Below are 13,886 nucleotides of genomic sequence, written 5' to 3'. Positions count from 1 at the left end.
GGTGAATCTTGTGAGTTGTAATGGAGCAGAATTTTGCAAGGTTACCCTTGTCAAACGTTGCTGTTTTCCTGGTTTTATATGAGAAGAGTAAAATATCGCTGGCCACTAGGCTAATTTATACAATGTAAAATGCCATAGGCTTGTGCTAATAATGTTAGCATGTTGTATTTGATTGGAAAACGTGTTTAATAAAAGACAGTTTTGAATCAACTAAACTTTATAGCACTTCACAGAAACCTCCGCCGCCAACTAGTGTTTTGGAGGTGTAACTGCAGAGTGACACGGACACACATGAGGGGGATGTGTCCCCTTTGCCCCACGCCCCCCAGCTTCTACACTCATGATACCAAGGAAGAGCACATTCTGGCGTAGGAAGTACTCAGGAAGCACAAACCTCTCCCAAGGCTGCACAAACCTATATGTCATATTTAGAACAATGGTACCAAGAAAAATGCACATGTAAGCTGTTTATTTGTGTCAGCATGTAATCCAAGCTTTTTCCATGGTCCACACCTGTGCTGAATCAGGTGAAGTCTATGTTTAGTTTTGCTAATGCACCTGGTAGAATAATGGGACGTGCGTCAACAACTTTGTGGAAATATACTGTTAGAAAAATCTGCATCAAGGTCTCAATCTGCATCATAGTTTACACAGCGATATATGGGATTGTCACTCTGATATTTTCATAGACTTTTTTTTTACAACAAGACAAAAATGTAAATGTTTGTGTTATGTGGGAGATGTTTTGGGAGCATATAAAGTTTCTGTTACCTCACAGTCACATGCCTGTTCATGTGTTGTAAAAATTTATTCTGAAAAATGAGTAAACCCAGCAGACTGTCTTGGCCTCACCGTATGCGAACATTAGTTTAGATATGCAGACATTTTGGTCCATGTTGCCTCTGTGACACGAGCCAAAAAGAACCCCAGAAGCCCTACCATGCACATCAACATGGACCAGCTCATACACACACTATCATACACACACAGACACATGTGTGTGCACACGTGCATTGTGTTCTTTAAAATTAGACTTCTCACTAACTGATAATGTGTCACGCACTCACACAATTACGCACACGGGGCTGTTCATGTGTGATATGCCATCACAAGGAGCAGAGGTGATGACATGACGCCAGAAATGTTACTGTTCTGTCTGCAATCAGATTTCTAACATATGTGCTTTCATACCAGATACACGTCACTGCTGTGTGTGAAATCAACGTGTTTCCTCTGCTGTTTTTGTGCTTCAGTCACGAAATGTTTGATTCATAGAATTGCAAATAAGGTCAAACCACAAAGCATAATAAATCTCTGTGGCTCCCATACAGCCAAAAGAGTGTGTGACTGCTTCTCCAGGCTGCAGCAGCTGAACGTTCAGCCTTTATGGTATTTTCAGTGATGAGCAGACAAAGCGTGGTCCTATTATATCTTTTTTTTTTCTTTACAGGAAAACGTGGTTTTGATTTGCCTATACTGAAAATTACTTTAAAAAAACACGATCCTGTTTTCCCATCAGCTGTGAAGCGCTGCGTCCTCACAGTCTTTTCCAGTCTTTTCTGTCCTCTTTTCTAACTGATGAAGGCAAACATGGCTGCGGAGGAAATTAGTCTAATGTGTATGATTGGCCGTGGCCTGAGTGGGCTGCAGCTGGTGTGTTTACTCTGCTTGAGGGCCACGTTGCCAGGATAGTGCATGTGTCGAGGTCCAGCTATGTAACAGAACAGGCTGCTAACAGGGGCCGGGACACAAACACATGGTTCAAGACTGAAGACAAGAATCAGGATGCACACTGACAAAGAGATTGTGACTAACAGACACTACTGTTCTGTGTGTGTCTGTGTCTTCTTGGACTGACCCTGAGCTTGCTGTCAGGTCAGCAGCCAGGGTTTGTGTATTCGCTGTTGAGGTTCAAGAAAACTCGCAGTGAAAATGTTGATGTTTCTCTGAATAAGCAAATAAAGGAGCCCTGCCAGCTAAGCTCTCGCCATGACCTGTTCAATGTCAGCTGTTACCAAGAAGAAAAAACATGCTTTATCAGTAATATATTTTTTTGCAGCAGATTGTGGGATATTTTTAAATTCATTTTATAACCTCTCTGGACATGTGCCAGATGCAAAGTTGCTTAAATGTATTTTGCATATCAGTGCATAAGGCAAAAATATCCAATGTACAACAACTATCTAAAAATGCACAGAGATAGGTAAAGATGTGTTTCCCTATGGATGATATTCCCTCCATCGTGTTTTTGTGTAGGCAGTGTCTTGCTGAGTAAGCCCTTATGCACGTGTCCTATTATACATATCGCTGGGAACACACTGGCTTAATTACTGACCAATAGAGAAGGGTGTAGCACTGGTTCTCTCCACCCTGGTTATACAAACCCATTGCTCAAGCCTTGAACAGCCGGGCTTAAGTACACCTATCTGATTTCATCCCCAATGCCCTACAGAGGGCTGAAAAAAAAGGTCATCAGTGTTGGCGAGTTTAGGTTTCACATGAAATCAAGGTAAATACCAAGACTTATGATTACACTTTTCTTAGAACTGTCGTGGATATTGTGCAAAATATGATTATCTATTTCAGGTTAAGTATATAGAGGAAGATGGAGAGGAGCAGTTAGTGATTTAAATGGCAACCTTTTAAACATTGCTGCTCACTTTAACATAATCCAGTGATAATGTGGTTTTGTAAACTCTTGACACACTGACACCAATCAAGCATCAACTGCTGTCTGTCCTTAGAATAATCTATTTATGACTTGTGATCATAATAGCCCCTCCAAAGTGTTTAATAACTGTGTGGTTCGTCTAAGGTTCTTTTCCCTTTAAAGGTCCAGTGTGGAGTAATCAAAGGCGTCAATTGACAGAGATGGTACGTAATATTCACAACAATGTTTTCACGAGAATATAATCACCATAAAGTAACAGCACGAGTAACACACGAGTCACTCAGCAGACTGTCTCCTTCAGAAGTAATTTTCTCCCTCTACACTGATTCACAGGTGAGAAGATCAGTAAAAGGTGATAAGTGGCTAAGGTGGTAAAGTGGATGAGCAGAGTTTGAGTCACAAGGTGGGCTCTATCTTTAGACGGTTGGTGGGGTACTTTGATTAACACTTACGAGAAAGTCGATACAAATTGGACTGGATGGCTCCCAGGAACCCGCTACACTCAGCTGTTACTCTGGTGTAGGTTAATTTTTTCTGCCATTGTGACGTTTGTACGTATGCTGCCTCCGTTTATGATGATGTGAGATAGAGGAGACAAGCTCTTGTTTTTAGAAGATGAATATATCCATACAAATATGTAAGGATCTGGACAGTAGCAGTGCCACTGCTTCTAAATGTAATTATTTATATACCTCATGCCTGTTCATTCATCTTAACTATTTTCTTTGTCATAGCCTGATTATGTGGTTTTATTATGTTTGTTGTTGTAACAATGCTTTTATGCTGCATTTTGGCGGTTACTCTAAAAGGGATTTGAATCCAAATTACATTTTTTTCCTTAAATAAAGGAAAATGTAATGTACTTGCATACATCCTATGCTTTTTTTTTTTTTTTACTACTGAGGACTGTGACATTAAGTGTAATATTTAAGTATAATTAATTTATATATTTTTTATTATTATTATATAAATATATTGTGTGTGTGTGTGTGTGTGTGAAAAACAAATAAGAAAGACATTAGTATATATGAAAAATATGAAATAACAGGTTTTTTTTAAAGATAATTACATCAAAAATAAACAATATAAATAAATGAATGAATAAGTAAATACACAAATAAAATAAAACAAGGGTAGAGGAATTAAAAGTAGGCCTATAATAAGTCAGAGGATTTGGGGAAGAAAAATTCCCAAAAGCCTGTCACTTTTCCCCCCTTCTTTAATATGTATAATTCAAATTTTTATTGGTTTGAAAGGCTCAGTACATGGCATACATATATTATTTTCCAGGCATACAAGAATACAAGGCACATATTTTTCATAGTATGGAGGTGGACTCCAGTTCATAAAGAAAAATTAACAAATAAGTCCAGAAGGAAACATGTCACACATAATAAACTGAATTATCTGAGAGGAGTCTTTAATTCTAGGAGGAAAAAAATTAAAACATTAGGAAGTAATTTGGGATATTTCTGTTTGCAAATAACAAATTTGGCATTTAATAATTATCAGAGTAACTTTATTTTATTTCTAATTATTTACACAGAACCTACAGGTTAGGGCATTTCAAAGTGTTTCAGAGATGAACAGTAAAACAACTTGAGACTAACGCACATGAGAAATAAGAATGAATAATAAAACCAGTTAAATCGATTAAAAACCAGTAACAAATCTATCAATAACATATCAACCTTTAATTACGGTTATACAGCATTTTTAAAAGGCTGACACTTTCGGTCATGCATGTGGGAAACATTCTGGCAGCATGAAATTCATAAGAGCAAAAACATAACACTCCGTGTGTGTTTGTGTGTACCGCTGCGCCCCCTGCGTTCCCCTCACCTCACATACTCCAGCTGCTTTCTCCTGCTGACTTATTAGCAGGTGAAGCTGCTGTTCGCAAGCCATGTGAGTGACTGCTGCTTAATGTGCCTGCTTCTACCTAAAAAAAAAAGCTGTTGAGGTGCATGCACATCAGCTACACAATAGGTTAGTGTAAGATGGTGCATGCCTTTGTCTGATGCATTAAAACTCTTTGGTTTATATCATGCATACACTACAAGGAACTGTGTGCACACTGTGCCTGTAAACAACTGTTGTGAATCAATAACTGTCAAATGACATTATGGTAATTACGCAGAAATGTACTGAAATGTTTCAACAGAAAGGCACTCTGTTCGAAAACTAACTGTTTTCCCTGTTATTCTGTTGATGAGGGGTGGACAGGGCTGACGCACAAAATCATCCATAGTAATATTATAATATCGGGTCTTGCTCCAGCTCCCCAAGCTGGAGCGTGACGCATGACGCACTCGGGAGGCGCGGCAAACTTCCCCCATAAATCCCCAGCCTGCTCTCCTCCGGCTTCAGAGACACAGCGAGGTTAGACCCCTCACATCACCGAAAGGGACTTGAAAGTATCTCTTGTTACAGCACCGCAGACCTCCGGGTGCATCTGCTGCGAGCATGATTAAGAAAATGTCGCCAGCTGAGAATGAGTTCGACATACCGGCCAAGAACTGCCACAGGATGGTGATCCTGGGCTCCACTAAAGTTGGGAAGACAGCCATCATCTCTCGGTTTCTGAACGAGAGGGTCGATGACCAGTACACACCTACTATTGAGGACTTTCATAGGAAACTCTACAGCATCCGTGGAGATGTTTATCAGCTGGACATTTTGGACACATCTGGAAATCATCCATTCCCTGCAATGAGGAGGCTTTCAATACTTACCGGTGAGTTGGGCTTTAAAACTAAAACCCCACAGCATGCTGCAGAGTTTATTAGCTGCTATTGAAATGTTATTATGTGTCACTAAAACTGTCTTCCCTTGTGTTTTCCAGGTGATGTGTTCATCTTGGTATTCAGCCTGGATAACAGAGACTCCTTCCAGGAGGTGCAGCGCCTGAAGCGTCAGATTTACGAGACCAAGTCCTGCCTGCGAAACAAAACCAAGGAGAACTCGAGCGTCCCGCTGGTCATCTGCGGCAACAAGTGTGACAGAGACTTTTACCGTGAGGTGCAGGAGGACGAGATCGAGCAGCTGGTCGGCGGAGAGGAGCACTGCGCATACTTTGAAATCTCAGCAAAGAAAAACACCAACGTGGACCAAATGTTTCAGACTCTCTTTACCATGGCCAAGCTGCCCAACGAAATGAGCCCCGACAGGCACTGCAAAGTTTCCGTGCAGTACAGCGAGATGCTCCACAGAAAGTCCTTCAGAAACAAGAAGTGCAAAGACGGGAACGCGTATGGGATTGTGGCGCCGTTTGCACGGAGACCCAGTGTGCACAGTGACTTGATGTACATAAAGGAGAAAGCTATAGGAGGCAGCCAGGCCAAAGAGAAAGGCTGCGTCATATGCTGACATTTTCTAAGCCTGTGCAAAAGACTTTCTGTGAGACTTTCCAGAGCTGCAGCGAGCCATTCTGCATACAGGGGCACACAAGCCCCAAAAACTGTAGACTTGAGTCCCTGAGGCCACAGTAACACACTGTAATCCAAAATGTGATGAGACACACGGGGCAAGTGGCTCAGGTCATAGACCTGTCCCTAGTGTAGTGATGCAGTAGATGCCATGAAAATGCTGTAAAATCTGCCTCTGCATTAGTTTACTGAGAGAGATACCTGAGAAAAATAACGTTTACATTTTCCTATTTTTATTTCCAAACATGGTGGAACTTGCATTATTTGTTGCATTATGAACAAACCTGAATGTGTATTTATTATGTCTGCGTCTACTTTTTGGATAAAAGATAAAATAAAACCACTTGTTACTTTCATAGTCTGTGTTCCTCTTCTCTTTCCTTTCAAGCAAAACACAGTGAAGTTACATGAAACACTGCACACTCTTCTGCACATTTCATGCATCAGTTTCCCATTTATACATATACATCATATGTTGACTTAAAGTTCATTCTTTCACTTCTCACACAAGCAAACTGCAACAATCTAAAAGGAGGGTCCAATAGAGACTCTCACGCAGATTTACTTATAAATGTGGATATTATATTTTCCCTATCGCATCCTTGGATTCAGTATAACCCTAAATCCCTTTGTCAAGTTGAAAAGCAGCACAAAAAAGTAGCTTAATTGTGCCCAAAAGATGCTCAGTGAATGATGGGTAGAATTAGTAAGGTAATTAAAAAGGCTGTAGTTCTTAATCAACTCATTTTTATTACAAAGTATGAACACTGCAAGATATTAAATGATAAGAAAATGCTGCACTGAAAAACTACCTTTGATACAAATATTAAATAGTTTGCATTCTTACAACAAAAAAGGGAAAAAAGACAATATGTGACGTTCAAAAACATCAATGCAACCGAGGTAAGTCCACGCTCATTTGAACGTCCATCTCTTGAATCCTCCATAAACCTGCCCCAAAGGTGAGGATGAAACCAAAACGTCCTTCCTGCAGCTGTACTGTCTGTGAGCTCACTCCAGTCAGCGCAGTAACCCAGTCCCCGGGTTCACGATGCTTTAGGCACGTCAAACATGCACAGACTTTTGTATTTTTGCAGCAGCTGGTTCTTGGTGCGGACCTGCTCCCGCAGCGTAGCCAGCTGCTGCTGCTGCTCCTGCGGACTGCTGTCCACCCCGGGCATGTTGGAGATCTGCTCCCGAGCCTCCTGGATCTTTGTCTTCAGCTTGGCCAGCTCTTGGTGGACGTCCTGGTTGTCTTTGTCCATGCTAGAAGACAGTAAGGTGGATAAGGGGCACATGTTATTTCCGAGCTGTTGTGTTGTTTTGGATATTTAGCTTTTGTAGTTAGCTTAGCTGTGATAGCAGGCGTTAGCTTTAGCTTAGCAACTCCACCGAAACGGCTGTTTAAAACTAACAAATATGTCTCCACAGAGCCGTGAATAAACACATAGCACACATGAACGTGACGGTATTCTTACCATTTGATAATATCATGAACTAAAGGCAGCAATGAGCAGTCATCGCCCTCTTTCTCTGGCTTCGCTTGTGACACCGCCATCGCTCTCCGTCTTCCCCGGCGCAGACTGTCTACGTCATGCGTTGTGTGATGACGTCAGCCTAATAGAAACTACATTTTAAACGGCTACCGATTTCCAAGGCTCCTGGAACCTTTCTTAATTTTAATAAATGAGAATTGTTATCTTTTAAAAACTGTAAACAACAAACAATACACAACATACACGTTAATACAAAGGTTAAATACCTGGGGAGGCATCTAACCAAAAATCTGGCTGACAGAAATTCATTGAATTTGAGAGGAAAATTGACCAAATGTAAAAATATTTTAAACTCTTGGTTACAGAGAGACCTCACTGTATTTGGGCACGTTTATCTTAGCAAAACTGCGAGTACTTCCAGAGCTCTACACCCAGCATTCTCCGTGGCATTTGTCAAAGCATTTTTAAAATCTATAAATCAAATTAATTCTGACTTTGTATGGAACAACCATAAGGGACAGGGTTTAAAAGCCAATGATTATGAATGTATGAATGGTATAATAAAACCAAAGTAGCTCATTTGAGTCATCTGGAAATATTCTTAGTGAAAACAGGGTCAAAAGTAGGCTACTGCGCATATATGTGCCATCTATTACATATGGCTAATCAGGGATATTAGATAGCTTTGTCAGTAACAGGGTTGACAAATCTATTAAAACATTAAGGAGAAAAACAGTCACAAAATATGAAATTCCACAGCCTGAGATGGTACAGTACACGTTCTTGTAACTTTAAACTGTCTTTAATACGTGACTACTTAAAAATAGCAATTCAATTTAGTTAAAATTTTAATTTTTCAAAGTTGAAAAGGCAATGACCCAAATTCTTTTTAAAATCTCCATAGAATATATGGCACATCTTTAAAAAAAACAAAACATACTTAAATCTATTGGTGGCTTGAATTTCCTTTTGAAAGTGATTATAACACACACAAAAGTTACCAGCGAAATTATCCACATATCACCAACAGGTCAAAATCAATACAATCAGTTTGATTTAATGAGGCTACTCATATACAGAAATCTAAATTTTCATAATATATAGAATTTCTCAATTATGGGATCAATAAAGGTGTATCTTTTTTTTTTTTTATCTTATCTTATATAAACCTTCCTTTTTCATTAAAAACATGAAATCAAACAGCACATTACTTCAAGTAATGTAATTTTAGTAATTAATATATTAATATGATATGATATTATTTAGTAATTTTTCTAAAAAATAAGAAAGCTATTAAAACCCTTAATGTGTGTACACTATATAACATTTTACGAGCTGATTTATGATTTCTGTCAGTGCTCCGAACCCCTGGCATTATCTGTTTATGTATGTTTTCATAGTATTTGTAAATATAATATATTTAAAAAATGGTACTGCTTCAAATAGGCTTCATTAGCTCAGTTAGGAGCTCATAAAAACACTTGGGGAATGACCTTCTGTATACTGTAGTGCTCAATATGACAGAATGTCAACTATTGCAAAAATGAATGTTCCACATAAATATATGAACTTCTTCTTCAGGTGACCTCACTTCAGAAGGCTATGCTGCTATTTACATAAGACTGTTACACAAATGGATTCTCCTTTGAATGAATCCCCTGATAGCCTATATTTCCACTGAAATAGGCCACAGACAATCCATTACTACACAGAGCAATAAACTTGACCTGCGATGGCCGGGAATAATGCCACATGCTGCTACCTAGCAACTTTAAGCATCTATACCTAAATTCAACCTCCTATGTCTACAAGTGTGCTGCGACACGTTGTGTGCGTTTAGAGTGAAACGTGGCAACCAGTGTAAACATGAATGTGCATGATGGGTTCGAATATACGCTCTAATGGGCACCAGTGATAAGTCAAAGAGGTGATACTGGGGATGACCATATGTGGTGTTAATTATGTTGCTTATCGTCTGTCTGCGTCTGTCTGCAATTGGAGACACCCATGATGAACAGCATCACAGCATCAGAGATTATATATTGTGTTTATGATTTTGTTAATCTGTAAAATTACTAAAGTACATTAAGTAGCAGAGTTGGTGTGTCTTTGTATCAACTAAGCTTGCTGTTGAAATTGTGAGGTCTTTTAAGGGGTTGGATTTTATCTCTTGATCTTCAAAACCTTGCTGACCTATATGTTTTCACAGCTGTATGTTCTCATCAAAGGAAAGATCCAGCAGTTAATCCTTTCTGCTTCCTACTGCTACCTGGTACACACCATGGGGACAAATTCTCATTAGCCATCACTGTAGAGAGACCACCGCCGTGACGCAGCCACTGAAGACCTAATTAAGCATAGCTTCAGTGAGAGCTGACCTCCCATTTAGACCTGACGCTTATTGAACATTTACTTTGGTCATGCCTCCAGGTGAGTGCTGTTGATCTTACCAGACACTTAAACAATCATTCAGTGCTCACGCTTATTTCCAGTGTGACGTTATATGCTGATGAAACTCAACACAGTTGGTATACATGACCCAGATTTGACTTAGTAGGGCATTATGTTAACCAAGTGCTCTACCATTTGGGTCACGGGGAAAGCTTTGACACATCACATTTATGAGAAAACTGGGCCATTTCTTGACCCCAGAACTACCATCCCACACACACAATTATTTAACTGAACACATCCCACTAGAATAACATGCACATTGTTATTGCAGTTAGAAAGATACCATCATAAAATCTGTGTCATGGTGTAAAATGATGTGCATTGCAAAGGTAAAGGTAGTCAAATTTCCGGCTCAGGTAGGATAAGTATCACATTAGTATGTGAAGATAAGGGTTTGTTTCATTCAACATTTTTTTCATGACTTTCATGACTTTTGTTTCATGCTGAGTCACTTTGACCTATTTCCAGCTGGTGAATCGGCTACGAGACAGGAAGAAGCTTGTTAAGTCACTGTCATGTCGGTCAGAATCACTGATATCTCTGTGACTGATTTACTGTGTCTTGTTTATTTGATCCTTTTAAAGGGAAATTAGACATCAAAGTATTTCACAAATAAAGATAATTAAAAAAAATATTATCTGATCACTTATAGAGGATTAAATGTGATGCTATTGTTTATCTTTATCCACATTTGCAACTTATATCAGGATCACAAGCAATAGTAGTATTAATGTTTTAGCTGTAGAGCCATGACGCTTCTTTAATATATGTATTTATCTATAAAGGCATATTTTACTGAAATTTATAGTCCAATCTAGTCTAGTCAGTGTAGTCATGGCAGCACAAGAACAGGCACTTAGTGCAAGATGAATAGAAGCAGGGGTCTACCACGCCAGACAGGACCCCAGGTGCAGGCTGTGCAAAGATGCTCCTGAGACAGATCAGCACATAATAGCAGGGTGTAAGATGAAGGCAGGAACAGCATACATATGACGCCATAACCAAGTGGCTGGCATACAGGAACATCTGCACAGAGTATGGGCTGAAAGTCTCAAGGTCAGAATGGAAGACACCCCCTAAGGTGGTGGAGAATGACCGAGCTAAGATCCTGTGGGACTTCCAGATCCAGACTGACAAACTGGCGATGGCTGAAAGAGGAGCTAGAGAAGATATGGGGAGTAAAGGCAACAGTGGTGCCGGTGGTAATCGGAGCCCTGGGGGGGTGAGAAACTGGGAGAGTGGCTCCAGCAGATTCCAGGTCCTAGGAACAGCTAAGACACTGCGTCGGCCTCAAGAGGACCTGAGCTTGAGGGGGAGGGATTTATACATATATATATATATATATATATATATATATATATATACCTGCTGAAGTTCAAACCAAACATCAGATTGGGGAAGAAAGGTGATTAAAGTGACTTTGAACGTGGCATGGTTGTTGGTGCCAGACGGGCTGGTCTGAGTATTTCAGAAACACACAACCATCTCTAGGGTTTACAGAGGATGGTCCGACAAAGAGAAAATATCCAGTGAGCAACAGTTCTCTGGGCGAAAATGCCTTGTTGGTGCCAGAGGTCAGAGGAGAATGGCCAGACTGGTTCAAGATGATAGAAAGGCAACAGTAACTCAAATAACCACTGGTTACAACCAAGGTATGCAGAAGACCATCTCTGAGCCAACAACATGTCGAACCTTGAAGCAGATGGGCTACAGCAGCAGAAGACCACACCAGGTGCCACTCCTATCAGCTAACAACAGGAAGCTGAGGCTACAGTTCACACAGGCTCACCAAAACTGGACAATAGAAGATTGGAAAAATGTTGCCTGGTCTGATGAGTCTTAATTTCTGCTGCGACATTCAGATGGTAGGGTCAGAATTTGGTGTAAACAACATGAAAGCATGGATCCATCCTGCCTTGTATCAGCGGTTCAGGCTGGTGGTGGAGGTGTAATGGTGTGGGGGATATTTTCTTGGCACACTTTGGGCCCCTTAGTACCAACTAAGCATGGTTTAAACACCACAGCCTACCTGAGTATTGTTGCTGACCGTGTCCATCCCTTTATGACCACAGTGTACCCATCTTCTGATGGCTACTTCCAGCAGATAACGCACCATGCCACAAAGCTCAAATCATCTCAAACTGGTTTCTTGAACATGACAATGAGTTCACTGGACTCCAATGGCCTCCACAGTCACCAGATCTCAATCCAATAGAGCACCTTTGGGATGTGGTGGAACGGGAGATTCACATCATGGATGTGCAGCCGAGAAATCTGCAGCAACTGTGTGATGCTATCATGTCAGTATGGACCAAAATCGCACAGGTGTACCTAATAAAGTGGCCAGTGTGTGTGTGTGTGTGTGTTTCTGTGTATGAGGCCTGTATACCTCCTACACAGTGTCTGCAGATTATTATCACTTTTAACAATTCTCTCTAGAAATGGGAACAGTGGGTCTCTGTTGCTATTATAGAAATCTATAATGAAACAAATTTACATTCAGTCAGCACACACCATCTATTCAGTCCTCAAACCCCTTGTCTCAGCAACAAAAGGTGGAGGAATAAGGCAAAAATAATTATTTCCGTGTATATTTTACTAAAGCTTAATGTTCCATTCATGATCAAGCACCATTGAATTAATTATAAATTCATTCATATTTATTTCCCCTTATTGCAATGGTAAGCCATTCAGAAACATGTGCAAGGTAGATTAGTATTCTTAATTTCCACTCAATGAAAACCTATTATGTAATAAATGTCTCAGTTCTTATCATACTCCTTATTAAAAAAAAAAGTCATTAAAAGTGGAGATTGCTTAAAAGGAAACTGGTGGCAAACAGGCGTAAAATAAGTGAGAAAGGCTGAAGTTATTATGGTTTGTATGAACTCTGGCTCCGAACATAAATTCCCATGTATACACTCCAGAGCTGAGCATCTTTCTGGAAAAGAGCTTATCTGCAGTTTGACTAAACTTGTGCTTTACGACTATCAAGGGAACTTAGGGTGACTGTTTGGCCTGGGGAACTTCAAGCCGTTTCGAGTTGAACCCATCCAAAGCACTCCCCAAGTGGCTTGCCTTGCCCCACCCAGACTCTGTGATGACGTGCATGGGCCGCTGACAGCTTCCAACAGCTGTGTCACCTCCCAGCATCTCTGGTGGAGAGCTGGCAGGATGCAGATGTCCTGTTTACTGATCTGTGGTCTAATATTAGCATGCTTCTTCATATGAATGACACAGATGATTTAATATTTTTCTAATGTTTTTCTTGTTAAATACCTAAATACTGAGGACATTAAGGTCAGATTGCATGTGCAAAACAAAAGTTTCATTTAACAGGAAATGTTTTCCCATCGTCTGAGTCCAGAGAAGTTTCTTTTGAAACAACCCTCATCAACTGTCTTTAAAGTTGCCAGTCAGACACTAATCATTATTCACTTTTAAGTAACATTTAATTTGATCAACAATGTTTCCTAGTCATGCACATTTGGTGTCGTATGGTCATGAAATCCTATGCATGTGGAAAATGGTTTAAGAGTCTTAACAGAGTCCAAAATGACCTTAAATAAATCAATCAATGGAACTAATCAGTGCAAAACTGAATGCCTGCATATACATTGCATTTTAAGCAGAACTAGCAGTAACACTTTACTTGAAGGTATCTACATATGTCCTGATTATGACAACCTGACATTAACCAGGATGACATTACAAGAAGATGTCTTTATGTCAATGTCAAGTTGTCATTATAAGGACATCCAAAACAAATTTAATGTCAACCTGTCATGACAAAGACAACTTCTGGTGATGTCACTTTAATTAATGTCAAGTTGTCAT

General features: G+C 40.0%; 2 protein-coding genes across 2 annotated transcripts; one reads left to right on the top strand and one right to left on the bottom strand.

Annotated features, from left to right (window-relative positions):
* Positions 1–5,009: 5,009 nt before the first annotated feature.
* On the top strand, positions 5,010–6,675 carry LOC126405990 (dexamethasone-induced Ras-related protein 1-like). Its single transcript, XM_050070071.1, has 2 exons — positions 5,010–5,408; positions 5,517–6,675. Exons 1-2 carry the CDS (start codon positions 5,138–5,140, stop codon positions 6,038–6,040), a joined length of 795 nt encoding a protein of 264 aa, XP_049926028.1. The 5' UTR covers positions 5,010–5,137; the 3' UTR covers positions 6,041–6,675.
* Positions 6,676–6,829: 154 nt separating this feature from the next.
* med9 (mediator complex subunit 9) lies at positions 6,830–7,714 on the bottom strand. The gene is made up of 2 exons (XM_050070073.1): positions 7,578–7,714; positions 6,830–7,365 (listed from the first exon to the last, which is right to left on the bottom strand). Exons 1-2 carry the CDS (start codon positions 7,655–7,657, stop codon positions 7,146–7,148), a joined length of 300 nt encoding a protein of 99 aa, XP_049926030.1. The 5' UTR covers positions 7,658–7,714; the 3' UTR covers positions 6,830–7,145.
* Positions 7,715–13,886: the final 6,172 nt, after the last annotated feature.

The sequence above is a fragment of the Epinephelus moara genome, chromosome 18 (assembly GCF_006386435.1).
Source record: "Epinephelus moara isolate mb chromosome 18, YSFRI_EMoa_1.0, whole genome shotgun sequence".
NCBI classification, from domain to species: Eukaryota; Metazoa; Chordata; class Actinopteri; order Perciformes; family Serranidae; genus Epinephelus; species Epinephelus moara.
Note: the sequence above shows the minus strand (reverse complement) of the source record. Positions and strands in the feature narration are given on the sequence as shown.

Bases quoted from the DNA above. Each gene is read 5' to 3' on its own strand.
- med9 (XM_050070073.1), bottom strand. From the start codon at position 7,657: ATGGCGGTGTCACAAGCGAAGCCAGAGAAAGAGGGCGATGACTGCTCA. The intron at 7,366-7,577 runs GTAAGAATACCG...ACTGTCTTCTAG, and splicing joins GTTCATGATATTATCAAATG to CATGGACAAAGACAACCAGG.
- LOC126405990 (XM_050070071.1), top strand. From the start codon at position 5,138: ATGATTAAGAAAATGTCGCCAGCTGAGAATGAGTTCGACATACCGGCC. The intron at 5,409-5,516 runs GTGAGTTGGGCT...TGTGTTTTCCAG, and splicing joins GAGGCTTTCAATACTTACCG to GTGATGTGTTCATCTTGGTA.